The 18,100-nt window shown below is 44.9% G+C and overlaps 1 protein-coding gene across 2 annotated transcripts in view; it reads left to right on the forward strand.

Moving 5' to 3' along the window:
- The window catches only part of HDAC11 (histone deacetylase 11), a 274,240-nt gene that overhangs the window by 144,111 nt on the left and 112,029 nt on the right, over positions 1-18,100 (forward strand). For both annotated transcript variants that reach the window (XM_086939011.1, XM_086939010.1), the window contains exon 4: positions 9,173-9,289. In XM_086939011.1, coding sequence (XP_086795137.1) covers positions 9,173-9,289 — 117 coding nt within the window. The remainder of the gene's footprint in view (positions 1-9,172; positions 9,290-18,100) is intronic.

Below are 18,100 nucleotides of genomic sequence, written 5' to 3' on the forward strand. Positions count from 1 at the left end.
CCTCACGGATTTAGCAAGCACTCTAGCTAAGGTATTTAATCCTCGGGTGACCAAACGGAACAAAAGGGCTCACACAAGTTCATGGTACAACGCAGCCTGTAGAAAGGCCAAAGCAGAGTTAGTACAGGCCTTAAAGTTGAGCAACAACAAAGTACAAATCCAAGCTAGGAGAGCTGACTATAAACAGCTGATTAAGTGTGCAAAGGCAGAGTGGGCCCATGACAAGTGGACCAACCTAACTGCCGCCCTTTGTGCTAGAGATTCTCGGACGTTTTGGTCTATTGTCAACACTGGTTCTGGAGAGCCAGTATCTGCTATTGAACCAAACATAGCAGCCAAAGTTTGGGAAGACCTCTTTCGTGCTCTGTACTCCTTGGAGGATGGTATGGAAACAGAAATGACGCTGTTAGATTCTACCCCGCAGCCTGAGGTGGTTGACTTTACGACGGAGGAGGGTTGTGATGCAATTGCTAAACTTACAGCAGGAAAAGCCCCGGGTTTGGACAAACTCCTGGGAGACCTTTTCAGACGCAAACCTAAGATATGGGGCCCATATTTACAAACCCTGTTTAATGCAGTCCTGAGAGGAGTGGCGGTACCCTGTACTTGGCTGGGCGCAGAGATAGTCCCTCTATTTACGAAGGGTTCTCCTCTGCTCCCAGCCAGCTACAGGCCCATCAGCCTAATTGACGTTCCGCAGAAGAACTTTGCGAGGTTAATTTTAGAACGCCCACAGGACTGGATAGAGGACTATTTAATCCTCAGTCCATATCAGGCAGGGTTCAGGAAGAACAGCCCACCATGGATCACATTTTCGGTTTGTCCCTATTGTTCTGGAAAACGGTTAGGCTAGAGGGTGGCAGCCTCTATATGGTCTTATTGGACCTACGCGCTGCCTTTGTCCTGGTCCCACAGGGGAAATTATGGTCTGTGCTCCTTGAGCTGGGCATACTGCCTCAGCTTTTGAGTATGTTGATGTCATCTAGATTCCCTGTTGACAGGGGGGTAATGCAGGGGTGCGTTTTGGCACCCACCCTGTTCTGCCTCTATGTCAATGGGGTAATCGCCCATCTGAACGGTGTGCGGAACACCGACACCCCAAAGCTGGCGGGTAGCAGGGTCCCAGCGATTATGTTCGCAGACGATACCCTCTTTCTGTCTAAATCTCCAATGGGGATACAGTGCGTATTGGATGGATTTGAGGCATTTTGTAGTGGACGGGGCTTGGAGATAAACGCTCTTAAAACTAGATTCGCCCAAACTCCAGTATAGGTACAACTAGACTGGAAAGGGTCCAGATCTTTGAATATCTGGGGGTAACCATAAACAAGAGTATGACATGGGGCCCCCAGCAAATCAAGTCCCAACTGAAACTGGCCCAACTTGCAGGGGATATCCTCAAGCTCTCCAATACGTTGACTATTAAACCTATCGGCCCTCTGGAGATCTATAAAACGCAAGCAAGGGGGGCAGTAAGACCCAAAAAAATTTTTTAAGACAACTGCTGGCCCTACCACTTAGCACTCCACTTCTTCCCTTGAGGTTTGACTTGGGTGTGAGACCGATTGATGATGAATTAGGACTCAACCCCCTAAGGATCTGGCGCAGGCTCTGGATAACACCCGAGCTGCTAAATTACAGGCTGGAACTCAAAGAAATACTAAGCTTACCCAATGCAGGGAAAATTCCTTGGCTTATGTATATCAAGAATGAATGTGGGAGGCTGGGAGTACCTGCTCCATGGTACGATCCCGAGAGCGGCTGCAATGCGGTTTCATGCAAACTCCTATCGAGATTATTTTATGATAGCAAACTCACTGCTGCCCTTCATAATCTCCAGGTCGGCACCCTAACTGATTCTTTTTTAAGGGTCAAAGATTCCTATTATTTTGAGTATTTCATGGATGACATTTACCCTATTTTAGCTAGGAAATTGTATCCACAATGGTACTCTACCGATAGGAGCTTTTACTAGTAGATGGTCTCCCTCTTCTCCAAAAAACTGCCCTGGTTGTAACTGTGACTCAGAAAATGATCTACATGTTCTCTTCTTTTATCCGGCATACTGTAAGTCCAGGAGGTATTGGCTCGTACCTGTGTGCAAAAACGTGGGTTTTGCACAGTGTACGCATGCTTTTAGAATACTTAAAACAGAGACAACCAGACCCATTGTATTTGCCGTATCACAATTTCTGGCAGCTATGTGGCACAAGCGAAGGCTCTTAATTACCACCGCCTAAATTGTGTATAGCAGCTAACTGTAAGAAGTAGTTTCAAATGAAATAATGGATATAGTGCAAGTTTTATGCTATAATATTTATTGTCTATTTTATATATTCACTTGCTTCAGCAATGCTACTAACTTATCATGTATGTAAAATGAATTGATTCGTCATCCATGAATATTGTATTTTAAACATGCTTTGGTTTTCTTTTATGGCTAAAATGCCGAAATAAACATTTATGAATGGAATATCCTTCAGCATGTGCACAGTCTTGACTGATGGACAAGCTCGAAAATAGAGAAAGAGTTCACATGTTGAGCCTTGGTGGTGAAATAAGTTACACAAATTACCTATGGACCTTTCGGAAATTTAAAGGTTTTACGCATACCTCAAGCTTCATCCTTCTTAATGAACTCCTCCACCCTGACAGACAGGTTAGCTAGCCCCCAAATACTGAATCAGGCCCAAATACTCCTTCTGAGTGTAATGTTAGTTGATTACCTGAACAAGTACGCATTTCTTTAAAGTAAATGGTCCAATAGTTATTTATAAGGATGTATCTTGTTCCAAGACTGTTACTCGCAACTTACGTTCTCCTACTGACTTCACCTTCTAGTCTGTTCTTGTGTTGTGTACGAAAATTCTTGTCATGGACGCTTTCATTGCAGCTTTTAACAGAAGCAACTCACTCTTTAAATGGCATGCATCAGTTAAACTCACTTTTGTTTTCCACTAGCTTTATTCAGATGTTTTTGCAATGCTCATTAGTGGCGGGTCCCTTAAGGCCCCCCTCACTTTTTTTCTCTCTGCTTAGCTATCTTTCTGTAGCTAAATCCAGAATTCATTATTTTGGATAGCTCTAAGATGGGAGGCAGTAACTGCTTGCATGCTGTAAAGCTGAAGGGTAGGAAAAGTGCAGTTGTAGGGCAGGATTCTTGATGAGAAAAGGAGCCCATGCATGATATTGAATTCTAAATGGTAAAATATAAAATACAATAAAAGTTGAACGCTGATTTAAGAATGATTAACAATAAAAGAAAATCCTTGTTTTCTACCAAGAGAATCCCAATGTCTAGTGTGTGTAGTTATTTTGTTCGTTGCTGCCTCTGTAGATTGTTTTGTAACCCCCTTGTTTACTGGTTACTAGTAGTTGTTATCAATAATGCACTTAAAGGCCTTGTGTTGCCACTTCCTCATTCCCTTTGATTTTCCTGGAACTCCTCTCCCAGTTTCTGGTAGGTTAGTCTGCGCCCCACTCTATTTTCTAATTTACTATTACAACATATCTCTCCTGCACAAGGAGCCCTGTTTTCATCGAGAAATGAACAGTGATCTTTCTTTGTATTTACATTCCTGCTTCTTCGTTGAACAAGACTGATTTTGATTGACTGGATCTCTCCTTTTGTAGTGGTCAGCGCTCGTGCATTTCTGGCTCCGCGCCGGAAACACACACATACGCACCTACGTCATCCGCATTCCAGGCTTAATAAATGGGAAGAACCCGCTCGGTGGTTACTGGCACTGAGCGTAGTGTGTGTCTGTTTGCGTGCCCATGCCTGCACCCTGATTCAGGCCCACATACGGCTAGCCCTCGATTAGCCTAACACCACACTGGCGGAGAGGGTGGGGGCCGTAATCCTCGCCCTCCGCACTGCTCTGCCCGACGCGGCCGCACTGTGTCCGAGGCTCCACCCAGCGCGAGGAGCCACGCTAGTGCTAACCAACGGTCCGAAGTGAAAGATATCGGTCCCCACCAAAGCCAATGACCTGGAAGTCACTGCGACTATCCATGTAATTGACAGAGGCGGACACACTGCTGAGCAGCCATACAGCGGAAGATCTGAGTCTAGTCTCATTCGCCAGGCGTGTCCAGACCCACCAAGTAGAAGAGCTGCTCGACCAATTTCCCGAACTCTTCCAGGGTCTCGGCTGCATCAAGTGTGACCCCATTAGGCTCCACATTGACAAGGCAGTCGCTCCAGTTGCCCTATGCCACAGAAGGGTGTCCTTCCACCTAAGACCACTGGTAGAGAAGGAACTGGAGACGTTAGAAAAGCAAGGCGTGATCGAAAAAGTTTCTGGACCAACACCCTGGGTGTCCGCGATGGCCATCGCAGAGAAACCGAAGCAGCGCGGGGCAATACGCCTCTGCATTGACATGAGGCTGCCAAACAAAGCCATCAAAAGGGAACGGCACATCACACCAATGATGGATGACATCATTGCAGATGTCAACGGATCAAAGTGGTTCTCAGAAATTGATTTAAACGCAGGATACCACAAACTCTCACTGTTCGAAGAAAGCTGCTACGTTACTACATTCAGAATCCACCTCGGACTAAGAAGGTACAAACGTTTGAACTTCAGAATATCCTCAGCAGCAGAGGTATTCCAGAACACAATAAGAGAGCCTTTGTCAGGCCTACCGGGAGTGTTAAACGTCAGCAATGATACATTAATCCACTCAGCAACCGCAGCTGACCATCACAAACACCTCCGAAGCACACTGAAACGCTCCACAAAGACAAGTGTCAATTCTTCCAGCCATCCCTCAAATTCTTTGGGTACGTGTTTAATCAAGACGCCATCCAAGTCGATCCCAGAAATCGCAGGACATCAAGAACGCTCCCGCCCCAACGACACCCACATAAGTAAGAAGTTTCCTGGGGATAGCGACTTACTGCAGAAGATTTATCCCAGGACTGGCAACCTATGCTGAACCACTCAGAACCCTAACCAGAACAGACGCCAAATGGCAATAGGGAGAGAGAGCAGAGACCGCATTCCAAGGGATAAATGACGCGCTCCTAGAAAAAGCCACGCTTGCATACTTTGACCCGACCAAGAGAACCAAATTGCTTGTCGACGCCAGCCCAGTAGGGCTAGGAGCTGTACTGGCTCAAGAACAGGAACCAGGTAGATGGGCAGCACTGTCGTTCGCCAGCAGATCACTCACCCCCACGGAAACAAGATCCGCCCAAATTCAGCGGGAGGTACTTACCATGACGTGGGCCTGCAACCATTTTCATCTGTACTTAACAGGACAACCCTTCACTGTGGTCACAGACCATCAGCCCCACAAGCCTCTCTTCAAAGGAACTGCTCCTCGTCCGCCCCCCCCCCCCCCCCGGGTTGAACAATAGGCCGTGCAGCTACAGTCCTACGAGATGGAGCTGGTGTACTCGGTACCGCAAGAGGCACAGGAAGACAAAGAAGATATTGAGCAGTATGTCCACATTGTATCCACCACATCGTGCCTTCGGGCCATGACCCTCGAGGACATCAAAGAAGCGGTCTCCGCCGATACCGTATTCACCAGAACCCTCCTAGCGGTCCAAGATAGATGATGGGCAGGCTATTTGCGACACGCAAATGCCTGGAGTCCAGAAGATAAAGACGGCCTGACGGAGATATGACGCATAAGAAACGAACTCAGCGCCACAAGCGACGGAATACTGCTAAGGGTATCACGATTGGTCATACCTCAAGCGCTAAAACACCGCACAACCCAACTAGCCTGTGGAGGCGATTAGGGGGGGATGAAAATGAAGGCACGCATGAGGGAAAAAGTTTGGTTCCCGGAACTGGAACAAACGGTTGAAGATCTTGTCCGTCTTTGCTCGTCCTGTCAACTGACCAGTACCCCGGAGAGACCAACCCCAGTAATTACTGAAGAGGCATGCACAACCCCGTAGTCCAAGGTGAGCATTGACTTTGGGTGCTTCCCCGGAGGGTAGCTGTCCCGGGGTAGGGAGGGATGGAGGACCAGCGCCCAACACTTCCTGTGCAGAGGGGTTAGTAGTAGTAGATAGAGAGTCGGACCCTTTGAATAAGGTTTTAAGTGAAGGTTTTATTTGTCTATATGATTTTCTTCTGCGACTGGTAATCCTCTCTCTCGCAAAGGCGGCAGGGTCGAAGGCAGACTTCCTGACAGGATCCAGCTTGCTCAGGAGTCGGATCTCAGCTTGTCCCGCCGGTTCCGTTGTCGTAGGGAGAAAGGAGAGAGAGGGCGGTGTTAGGTCAGGGTATGGGACCAAGGCTCGCAGTAAGGACCGGGAGTGAAGGAAACCAGTGCAATGGTGATTATCTACAGTCTGTGGGGGGAGAGTGCTCGTGAGGAAGAGGCAAAAGGTTTAAGGACTGTACATTGGGCTATACAACTGATCACTCGGTAGGTTAGACCCGACGTCCCACCCAGCCTGCCACTCTGCCCGTACCTGTTGGAGCCACGCTCCTCCCGTGGGAACGTGGCGGGGCGATGCGTAGATACGTTGGCCTCCTGGCTTCTTCAACTCGCGGCCGACCTCTCGATTCTTGACCTCCACTTCTCCTCACGCTCTCCGCTGCTGTAACCACCTTTCGCCTCCTTGGAAACGCCGTCCACTGCTTCCTGGTTCCGGCCTTCTTTTGACGCTCTTGTGACGCTTGGTAAGGGAGGAGCTTTGTCGTCCGAGAGATCCCACTTAAAGGGGCCGTGCATCTGGGTGTTCTCGTTCGGCCAGCCTTGTTCTGTGGTGGCCATCCTTGTTCGGTTTCTGTGATGGCCCCTCCGGGGCGTAGAGATCAGGCGGCTGTTGAGAGGGAACGGAAGCAGGTAAAAGGGGGGTGGCGGATCACCAGTCCAATTCTGTGTTCGGTTCCTCCCCCGCCCTGTCACAGTAGCACACCTTTGTGATCGTCGATGCGTTCTCGAAGTACCCAGTCGTGGAACCAGTGACATCAACCGCCTTCACACACGTGAGCCCCGTCCTGGAGAAAGTGTTCGCCATGTTTGCTTTTCCCCACGAAATCCGAAGTGACAATGAACCACTATTTCAAGGCTCAAAATTTGCTGCGTTTCTGAAGCAGCGAGGGATACATCACCGGCGTGTCACACCCCAATGGCCACAGGCAAACGGTGACTTTGAGAGATTTATGTGCACCCTGAACAAGATGTTCCGTATTGCTGTACTGGAACAAGCTGACCCGGAGAAGCGACTCCACAAGTTCCTAAGAGAATACAGGAGTACCCCACACTGCACCATGCAGCAAAGTCCCTGGTCACTAATGCTGCAAGGCACGAGGAAAGATCTCATCCCCACCTGTCCAGGGTGGACACCCTCCCAACTGGAGGCTCAAGAAGTACAAGACTGACGAGAACGACGGAACATACAAGACAGTACCCGACACCGAGCAGCGCCATGGACTCTCCGGCCGGGAGCAACTGTTATCCTCAGAGATCGCCGACCATGTGGGAAATTCAGGATGACCTATGAACCAGTAACATGGATAGTAGTTACCGGCAACGGGACCATGATAATGGCCAGGAAAGGAGGCAAAGAAGTTTCTAAAAATATCTCCTGTTTCAAAGAAGTTCCCACTGACATTGTGAGCAAGTCAGCTGGTGGCCAACCAGAAATTCCAGTGACCCCAGCCCAAGAGGCCGCAGACAGAGAACCAACAGGTGGAGACAACCCAGCGGAGCCGGACACCAACACCTTGTCGCTCCCTCACCTGTCTCCAGCCAAGACATCACCCAAGAACACACGCCACGGAGGTCTTCTCCAGAGGTACAGTCTGCGACTCAAACCTCGCCCGAGCCAACTGCTCTGAGACTTTGCGTGCTGAGGATACAGAGGCTGGTGCCATCAGACTGCACGCATGTATCCTGAACTCTACTCAATTAGTCTCAGTAATGTTTTAAGTTTTGTTGTTCAAAGGAAAAATAAAGACTGAGTTGTGAAGGGATGTAGTGGTCAGCGCTCGTGTGTTTCTGGCTCCGTGCCGGAAACACACACACACATGCACCCACGTCATCCGCAGGCCTTTGGGAATTAATAAATGGGAAGAACCCACTCGGGTTACTTCCGGCACTGACACTGAGCGTAGTGTGTGTCTGTTCACGTGCCCATGCCTGCGCCCTGACTCAGGCCCACATACTTTGAGCCCTCGATTAGCCTGACACCACACATTTCCATTCCCATGCATAAAAGACATATCAAGTCACAGGTGTGCATTGCATGGAAGAGTGCATACCTAGAAGCATTGCTTTTTTACCCACAGTTACAACAAAACGCCTGAGATCCTATTGCACATTTATACAAGTGGCGAGTGAGCAGATAAGGGGACTGACTTTTGGGGCAGAAAATGATGTACCTGTGATTGGATTGCAGGAGTTCTTAGTAGACCTCTTTTTACAGACAGAAGAGGAGAGGATTATTTATCCTAAATGTTCCAATTACAGAGCAGGTGATGGTGCGAGTTGTCCACATGCCGCAGTTGCTGATCCTCTTTGATTCGTAGTGCAGGCTGATGAGCTGACCCTTCTGAATTGACAATATAAATTAGGGAAACTGAGAAAAACTGAGAAAAATGATTGGATCTTCACTGTTGAGGGAGCGTGACAAAAATGCCCTTTGTAACTTTTCCACTTCCTTTATCGCTGTGCAGGAGAACATCATGGAGACACCTAGCAATTTGGGTAGAGTAGCCTCCTTTCCTTGTTCAGAAGAGACCTGCATGCAGCAGACTTAGGACACAACCTGCCAGAGGAAAAGGTGTTTTATCACTACCATAATATCACAGTTTAAAAAGTGGGTTACTGACAGCTGAGGTGGCAACTAAGGCAAATACAGAGAACTTGCTGTCTTGTTTCCTTGCCATTAGAAACAGGTTTAGATCATTCAATAAAGTAGATTTATAGACATACCCATCACATCATTATTTTTCTGCTGATTGTTCTATGTGCTAAGAAATAGCTACAGTTTGAGAATTAACCGATGAACACAGATTTAATAATTATAAAGAAGATAAGGCAAAGCAAAATAAAAGGCGAAATAATCCACAAATCCTATGATTTTGCTTTTCTTTAAAATTAGTAGAAATGTGATGAAACACTATAACATGGTTTTATAAAAGTAAACGTGATTTCTTTCAAAGTAATGTCTTATTGTTTCCTTTTCCTCTAGTGGTCATGCGTAGTGGCTTCGATCACTGAAATCCCTCCTCTCATCTTTCTTCCAAATTGTATTATCCAAAGAAGAGTGTTAAGGCCTCTGCGAACACAAACAGGGGGAACAATAATGGTAAGAACTATCTTCATCTTTTGGACACGTGTTCGGTACATGGTACATTTTACATAACACCACAGCCAAGACAAAGGTGTTTTACCACTGTGTGCTAAATTGACGAATGACATGAACACAACTGCACAAGATTTTCTTTCTATCATGTTAAATAAAAGATATTTTCCAACTATCTCTGCTAAACAGTGAATAAAGAACTATGATTTCTAATCAAGGAAATGTTATATGGAGGAAACTCATCAATAATAATCCACCAAATACCAAACATATTAAAAGTAACAAACTTTGGTAAATTCAACAGTCCTGCACTTATATCAGGTATATTGTTTTGCATTGCACTAAAAATTGACTTTTTCTAAAGAAGTCATTCCTTAATTTCAAGGTTATCAATTGGTGGGGGTCTTGTACAGCAAGATTTTCCCAGTTCCAGTCTAATTGCATTTTCCTTTCCATAACATGTTTTTTAGTTCTGAATTAAATGTTAGGAAGATACTCTAGAAAATTATAATAGGCAATATATTCCAACCAAAATTCATTGACCATATATGTAAACATTCTGGTTACTATTAACAAATATAGATATATTTTCTTTATTTCAAAACAGTATTTACCAGAGATTCTTTCTGTCGCGTGATAATCCACCCGGAAACAGTAATGCTCAGATACCAAGAGAGTTCAGATGAGTACAAATATAATGCAGAGTTTCAGTAATCTCATAAAATACCAGTCTCGGAGATCATTTTATGGAGGTGGGAGAGACAGTTTGTTGTTGGGGAGTATTGAAAGGTGATCCCAACAAGAGTGTAATGATTTTTGCATCGAGGCTGAAAAGAAGTGTGCCCTGGGAAGAAACAGGGAAACAAAACTGAGATAATGAAGTAGGCGTGATACCCAAGTAAGTGAGGAAGAATCACCCACTCCTGTGCAGCAAGCAGTTGGATGTGAGACTGGGAAATGAAAAAAATCAATCTTGGAGGGGGTATTCAGTTGAAAGGGGTCTTAGGGAATCCAACACCCCAAAAGGTCTCTCAAGTTCACAAATTGGCAGATAATCTTCTTAATGGTGGATGAAGAAACCTGGGCAATATATTAGGATCTGAGCGGATTCGTCGAATTGTTAAAGAAATATGTTCTACATGAGAGATCATTCTGGCACACCCAAAGTCACTGAAATGTAAACGTACCTGGGGAGACTATTCTTTATGATATGTGTTTGCTCCGACGGAAAAGAAGAAAACTACCCAAGATTTAAACTCCTTCAGCTGTACGTGTGGAAAGATGAAGGCCGGATTGCCTGTTTATTCCATGTGGCATTTTCATGGTGGTTGGAGCCTTTAGAGGCCAGTTTTCGAAGACAGAAGGTCCACTGCTGTCATCACTGTCACTTTCTCCAGTTCCCTTCGGTCATTAAAGCAAGCACGGCTGGTGTTGTGGGGGATAAAGAGAAAAATACAACCTGCATTGGTAATGCATAGGTTTTGCCTATTTGGTGAATAAAAAGCTATTTTTATCAATCATCGTCCGGGACGAAGGAAAGAGCTCCCTGACAAGTAACACAGCACTGGAGAGGATTTGATGCAGCGGCAAGCGCTGCTGACTCGAGAGTTGGGGATCCAAGTTCGAGTCTCAGCGGCACAGTGTTTGTGATTCTGGGCAAATCACTTAATCTCTCCGGGTGATAAGTTGCTATATAAATCTGCTGCAAGACAAAAAAGCAGGAAGAGGCAAAACTTTATGAAAAAATAGTTCCACCAAAGTGGATGTTAACAGTATTTCGGCTATGGGAAACTGATAAAAGAAGCAGGCGAGGAGCAAGCATTGGTAAATGAAGTAAAATTGGATACAGCCAATAGAAAAGGAGGAAAAATAAGTGGCACGTACAGGAACCAATGAGAAGCAAGGAAAGAGAGGGGGGGAACGTAAGCCCCTTTTAAGTTTATTTTAATAACAATGGATTTCACAAGCACAGCGTAAGCGCTATGCAGGCGAAACCTAAAAAGGGAACAGAATGTGGAGAGAAAGGAGGAGAGAGAATAAAGAGAGGAGGAGGAGAGAGAAAGAGGAGAGAACAGGAGGAAAGATGAGAAAGGAGGATAAGAAAGGGTTATTTGAATAGTTTTGCCAGGGCTTCTTTTGGCTCCCTATCCGATCCTGGAAAGATTAGATAGGAGTGCCTCGTGGAGCACACTTGTGAACCCCTCTGATGGGTCCAGAAGCAAAAGCAAAAAGCTATTCAACTTCCTACGGTCTCATGCCATCACCCACCAGCTAAATGATGACGCTTCCACATTTATTCATTATTGTATGCACATGTATTATTATATAATATGTTTGTTGATTCTTTGTGATTACCCTTAGTTGTACTTTTTCATTCACCTGCTTGATTAAACTTGTGGCCACTTATCAATTATCTTTTGCTTCCTCTCATATTGATTAATTGCTTGTGATTTGTTCCTGATTTTCTGGGCTAGCACTGGCAATGTCCCAGACATTGATTGCCCTTGACGCCTTGTCCATTTGAAGCTTTTAATTTGTTTTCTGATTTATTTTTCCAATATTATTTTTACATATTTGGCCTATTTCTTCTGTTCTGTTAATGACATCTTTCTGGTGCAGATTTCATATCTTGAATTCTCTCTTTTAGCTAAGCTGGAAGTGTCCACAAATAGAATAGCAATTCGGAAAAAAAGGCATATGCTGAGCTTTATAAACCAACACAAAAAGTTGATGGACGGAATGCTGAACATTGCGAGTCGTCCCAGGATGTTTGTTGCTGGTCCAGGGAGAACCTGGCCTGGCAGTTCGGGCTGGACTGTTCCCATTGGGAGCAGGGTGAAGAATGATTTGTATGTCACTGGGTCCAAACTGAAATGGCATGGTGAGCCCAAAAAAAGGATGGTTTTAGACCCTGATCTCTGTACTGGGGGTGAATGTTGGTCAATGATCAGCATTTCGTTCATCATCTTTTTGTGTTGCTAGAGCTTTATAAACCATCAGAGGGATAATGACTACTGGTGTAGACGTGTGCAAGCACTTACAAATGGACTTTAACAATCAGCACAAGAGGGGGAACAATGGTTTCTTTAATACACTTTACCAGAGAGGTGTGGCGCCGCGGCCAGGGCGACTGACGCTGGAATCTGGAGATCAGGGTTCGATCCCTGGCTCCGGCGGCAGGTTAGCCAGCACCATGTGACTCTGGGCAATAGCTTGCTTAATCTTCCCGACGGCCCCCAGTGCCTAGAGACCCTTACGGGTGATTGTGCGCTTTACAAATGTGGATTATTATTATTATTATTATTACCTCTCTTTTCAGCTGAAATCCTATCACAAAGCATGTTTTCACAGGTGCGGAGGCACAGTAACGTAAATAACATGTCCAATACTTGGGAACCAAAACAAACATTTTCCAGTTGTAACTGCAATACAAATTGATTTTAATATGCTAACATTAAAGAAAAAGAGTGGTACATGACCCCCTCCAATTACTTCCATAATGGTAGAAAAATAAATAGTCAAGGTTGATAAGTAGGTTTGTTAGAGCCAGTTGTGTCTAATAGGTATCTTAGGGCCAAATGTACAAAATGTAAGAATTTGCGTGTGAAATCACAATTTTAATGTAAGAAAAAGTATACATTTTAGATACCAATTCCTAATGGCTCGCAAATCGAACCACCTCAGGAATACTAATGAGGTAGGTCGCAATTTGCTACCCATTAGGAATCACAGGGATGGAGGCCTGCTGGGATCACCAGACCACCATGTCTGTGATTGCTTAAAGCAATGTTTTTTTTTTTAAACATGCTGCCTGTTTACCTGCGTTTAAAAAAAAGAATTACTTCGAAGTTTCATTTTTTAAGAGTAGGCAGTGGTCTGTGGAACCACTGCCTGCTCCTAAAAAATATTTTTTGCCATTCTCAAAGGGGAAAGGCTCCTATTGGGACCCCTTCCAATTTGCGAATGGGTTACCACCTCAAGGAGTTGGTAAAGTATTAATGGAATTCGGTTGCAAACTATTATCACATCCCGTTCAGATGTGGTAGTTAGAAAGAACACCAAAACCATGCCCCTTCCAAAGACTAAATCACAAAAACAGATTGTGATTCGGTAATGTGTTACGGAATCGAGCATTTTGCTGTTGGAAACAACCTGATCGGGCCGTTTTCGACTGCAAAAATGCTGTGTACATATGGCCCCAAGTCTGGTATCCTTCTGAAACAACCACTATTTTGTGCTGAGTTCAGTTGAAGGCCTTCAAGAGGTTGTGGCCTAACTGCTAGAGTGGTTGACTTCAAAGCTAAGGAACCGGGTTTGAGTCTCGGCAGGGATGCTCAACATCCTGTAATTCTGGGCAAATCAGTTCATTTCCCCTTGCCAAACAAGTTGAATGTGTCAATCTGTAACGCAACTGGTGCTCATGTAAAGCACTCTGATATCTTCGAGTCGAGTTTGCGCTTTAAAAAAAAAAAAAAAAACCTGAAAAGGTCAGTTTGTAGAAGTTTCTTGAACTTAATGTAGTTGGAGTCAGTTTTCAGGTAGAGATTATGGGCACTGCAGAGTCTTGGACCTACATACCCAGAGATCTGCCTCCATGTTTCAATGTCTTGAAGTATCATTGGTTGTACTCACGAACCATTTTTATCAGGGCCACAAGGACAACAGGAGATGCACCCATCTCTCTAACTACTCTGTAATTTTGGCATAGGTTGAACCATAATTGCCACCAATGACCTGAGCTGCCTTGTGTGTTGTATCAGGACCCCTATGTATTTCACAGAGTATTCTTGCTGTTTCTAGGGAAAGTCCACATCAGGTCTCCCCGTGCCAGGTTTTAGGGGAAATATTATGGATTTCTCCAAATTTATCTCTACCCCTGATAGGCCACTAAAAAAAATAATCCAGAGGATAACATAAAATATACTGGAACTTGGAATTCTAATGAATAATAAAATATCACCTACCTAAATTGATAATGATGTTCCCGGGACCAAAACCTGAGACCCCAAGCTTTGTGCTGCTGGCAGAGCATGCACAGCAGCCATTATGTGGTGATCCCCAAAAAAACTGGATAGAGGGGGCCATCCCTTCCCAGTCCCTCTGTCCACCGTCAGTGGGAAGGATATAGCTACTTTGAGTTTGATGAAAGCAACTATGCTATGATATAAGAGTTTGAACAAACTAACAAATCCACACTTCCGTGGCCATTCTGCTTGGATTGGCAAGAGTGGCTCTGCTCCAGCAAGTCGAATGCCTTGGTGGTTTGCAGGCTGCTCCAGAGGAAATTGTTTAATGACGACGATGACTGTGCGCAGGCTATGGGATGTTGAGTGCCCAAGTATGAAGCCCGACGGATTGTGGAGGACCAGGCCAGCAACAATGGCAGTATTGTATTTTATTTTCAGTGTTAACAAGCAATAGAAGCATAAAAGACTCATTTTGTGCTTAATGCTTGCCTTGTTTAATCAATACCAGCAGAGTTCCTTCAATGAAGGTAGAAGGACACCCTGTGATACAGCCTACTCATGCATTATAAGTTAGAAGTATTTCTGTGTATTGTTTATAAAATAAAATTTAGAGGCAGTCGCAGCCAGGGACCCAAACACCCTGCATGCCCTATACTGTATTCTTAATCTCAGTGAAGGAGTTTGGCTGATCTAGATATAGGAGATAGGCATCACCAAAACAAGCAAAGGCAATGTGACGCCATAGACCATCCAGTAGATATGATTGCAACCTATCATTCGGCGGAGGCAGTTGCTCCGTGCATGGACAAAAGCAGGTCAGTTAATTTCTCCTCTAGGAAGGACAGTCATGAATAGTTAGGCAAGCCCCAATTCAGCAGGCAGAGTCCCTGACTTGGCACAAACGCAATACATGTGAGCTCCAGCACAGTTAATCCATTGCTACAGCTCCCTATGGTCTCTCAATGCACCTGAGGTAGATGAGCCTCTTACAGTCCCTGCTGAGACCCAGCCATCTTTGTATAATAGCCCATGTCACAGCTGCAGGCAATTAAAGTAGTCTGATATTTGGAGCCTGCCCTCAAGCTGCTGTGGCCCCCACCGGCCCACCCATTACAACAATGTCCATGAGGGCAGACGCTATTCTTTCACCTAGGCGACCCTTTCTCCTGCTGGTAGAATGGGGGGACGCCGAGCACAAGCCGTCAGGCCAGTGGCATAGCTAGAATTTTGGCCACCCGTGGCGGCCCCTGGATTTGCCTCCCCGCAAAATGGGGGGGATGACAAGCAATTCCTGTACGTCTGCTGACCCGCGACTGCCACAGGTACTAGCAGGGGAGGGGGGCGCTGCCCCCAAAACTTGTGTTGCAGGGGGCTGACTGACCCTCCCTTGCTACGCCACTGCATCAGGCCTGTATTAAGAGTGATCCAGGGAAACTCCAGGTACTGGGGACAGGGCCAGATCACTAATGCACACACACAGGTGCATGCTGGATTGGCTCCCACAAGAGATCACAGTTTCTCTTCCCCAGCTCCGGCCTGTCTTCCAAACACAGCCTCCCTCTGACCAGTTACGGCCCCGTTCCTGAGCCAGGTCTGGCCCCCCACCGGTCCCCACAGGCGCTTCAGGGGTACAGGATGGTAATAAGGTACGGTGACCAGATCATGAGAACCAAAAAACTGGTACATTTTGGAAAAATAGAAGACGGACAAACATTTTTCATCCATGGAATGGTGCAGAATGACCGCTCTCATCAATATAGGATCACAAAAGATGCATTAAGAAAATATATAAAATGTAATTTCTAAGACCAGCATCATACCTATTATTTAAATTGCTTACTTATAACAGCTGCTAACTTGCCCAGCTTTAGAACACTCAAAAAAAGGACCTAACACTGCTTTCAGTTGACCCCCTCTAAAAACCAGGACATGAGCCAAAATTGCCGAAATCTGTCCGGACAGCTGGTGAGAACCCAGGACTGTACGGGCAAATCCGGGACGTCTGGTCACCCTATAATAAGGTCATTATTTGGTCCCAGGAAGACTCGCACGGGCAGCTTCCATGAGGAAGTGTGAAGAGCAAACTGTCTGTTTCAACCAGTCCCACAGATCAGAATACTTCCACCTCCACTTCTACAGACAGTTACCGCCTCAAACTCCACATGATGGTTCCTGCTCTGGGTGCAAAGGATTCATTTATTTATTAGAAAGTTTTTTAAAGCTCGAACATGACCCTTGCAGGTATCAGAGCGCTGCACACAGAGGCAAAAGCATGAATAAACTCCGACAATAGAGGTCAGCAGAGTGACACCACAAGGAGTATACAATCAAGATCAGGGGACTGGTAGAGGGCCACCATCGATTCAATTGTCCTCGGGTGTAAAATATTTCTTGTAACATTCAGCAAAACAAGCAAGAGTGCCCTTGACATAACATTGTAAAACACTGTAGGGCGAGGACCCTCGGGTAAAATAACAATTAACCACCAAACATGAAATAAATGGAGAACGCTAAGTTGGGAAAAATGTCAGAACTGTAAACAAGGTTATATGCAAATGAGAAAAGATGAAGCAGTTCATGATCATTCAGAAAAATCAAATTGGCCTGTTTCTTGAAATAGGCAGTGGATTCATGCAGGTGCCCCTTTTTGCCAGACCATTTGCCGTGCCGTTGGGAGGCTTGCATAGAGGGTGTATGGCTCTTGATCGCCTGACAGTCCACGCCAAAGTTAAAAGCAAACATAAAATACCTTCTCTAATGAAACTGCAACTTACCACAACTCATGTTTATTTAAAATGGCAGCACCAATTTGTATAAACGTATGAATTCAGGCCGTTCAAATTCTTACATTCAGAATTTTCTTCACAACGGAAAGCATTTGGGCACTGTCATCTCTCACTCTACACTCTAGTGGTGCTCATTATGTGTCCAGATTCCCCTACAAACAGGTTAACCACCACGCTGAATTTGCAATTTCAAGATGGCAGATCAAAAATTAAAGCTTTCCACCAGCACATCTCATCTCTATCAACATTCACATTTTTGGATTGACAGAATTGTCAAGTTTTAAACTCACAACCTCTTACTCTCATAATATCTCTAAAATGGAACCTTCGAAGTCTGCTGGCTTATAATGCATACCTATTAAAAACTAATGAATCGACTTAGATCAGACCAGAAAATAGCCCTATTCTGAATACATTTCTTCATACATACCAAACTTATTGTCATTCCATTCAGATCTTTTTGTTGTAGTGGAGAGCAAAAATTCCGTTTTCATTTGTTCTCTTGAATCTGAATCTAACTGAACACACCAAAACCTAGACAGATGAACCAAACAAGGGCCACATTCAATTCAAATAAAATTTATTTGGGCATAATTCTCGCATAACAGTAACATAAATAAATGCATCAGTTAAAATAAAACATTTTTAAAAATCATACAACATTCAAAAGAAGAATAGTAGCACAACTCAACACAATTGTAGGAGCACAGTACTTCAAGCCCTTCTAGCATATTTTAAGAAGCATGGCAGCAAACCTCGTCAGATAGTTGCAGGAGAAGCCTAAATGCATCTTTGACATGCCTAATATTACGATAATTCTTTTCTAGAAAGTGGCAATAAAAACATGCTGGTATATCTTTCATAAAATGTACAGAAAAACATAAAACGCTTTATTGTTTGACCTGTTTTCCCATCACAAGACCAAGGAATACCAACTAGTTTAATTTTAAAACCAATGGGGAAACACAACAGGTATTTGACAGTGTCAGCTCCTAAGCGGAACAGGAGTGAAGGTTCCCAGCATCCCAGCCGCAGCCAAAGATAGTTTGTGGGGCAATTCA

This window comes from Lissotriton vulgaris, chromosome 9, assembly GCF_964263255.1.
Source record: "Lissotriton vulgaris chromosome 9, aLisVul1.2, whole genome shotgun sequence".
In the NCBI taxonomy this organism is placed as follows: Eukaryota; Metazoa; Chordata; class Amphibia; order Caudata; family Salamandridae; genus Lissotriton; species Lissotriton vulgaris.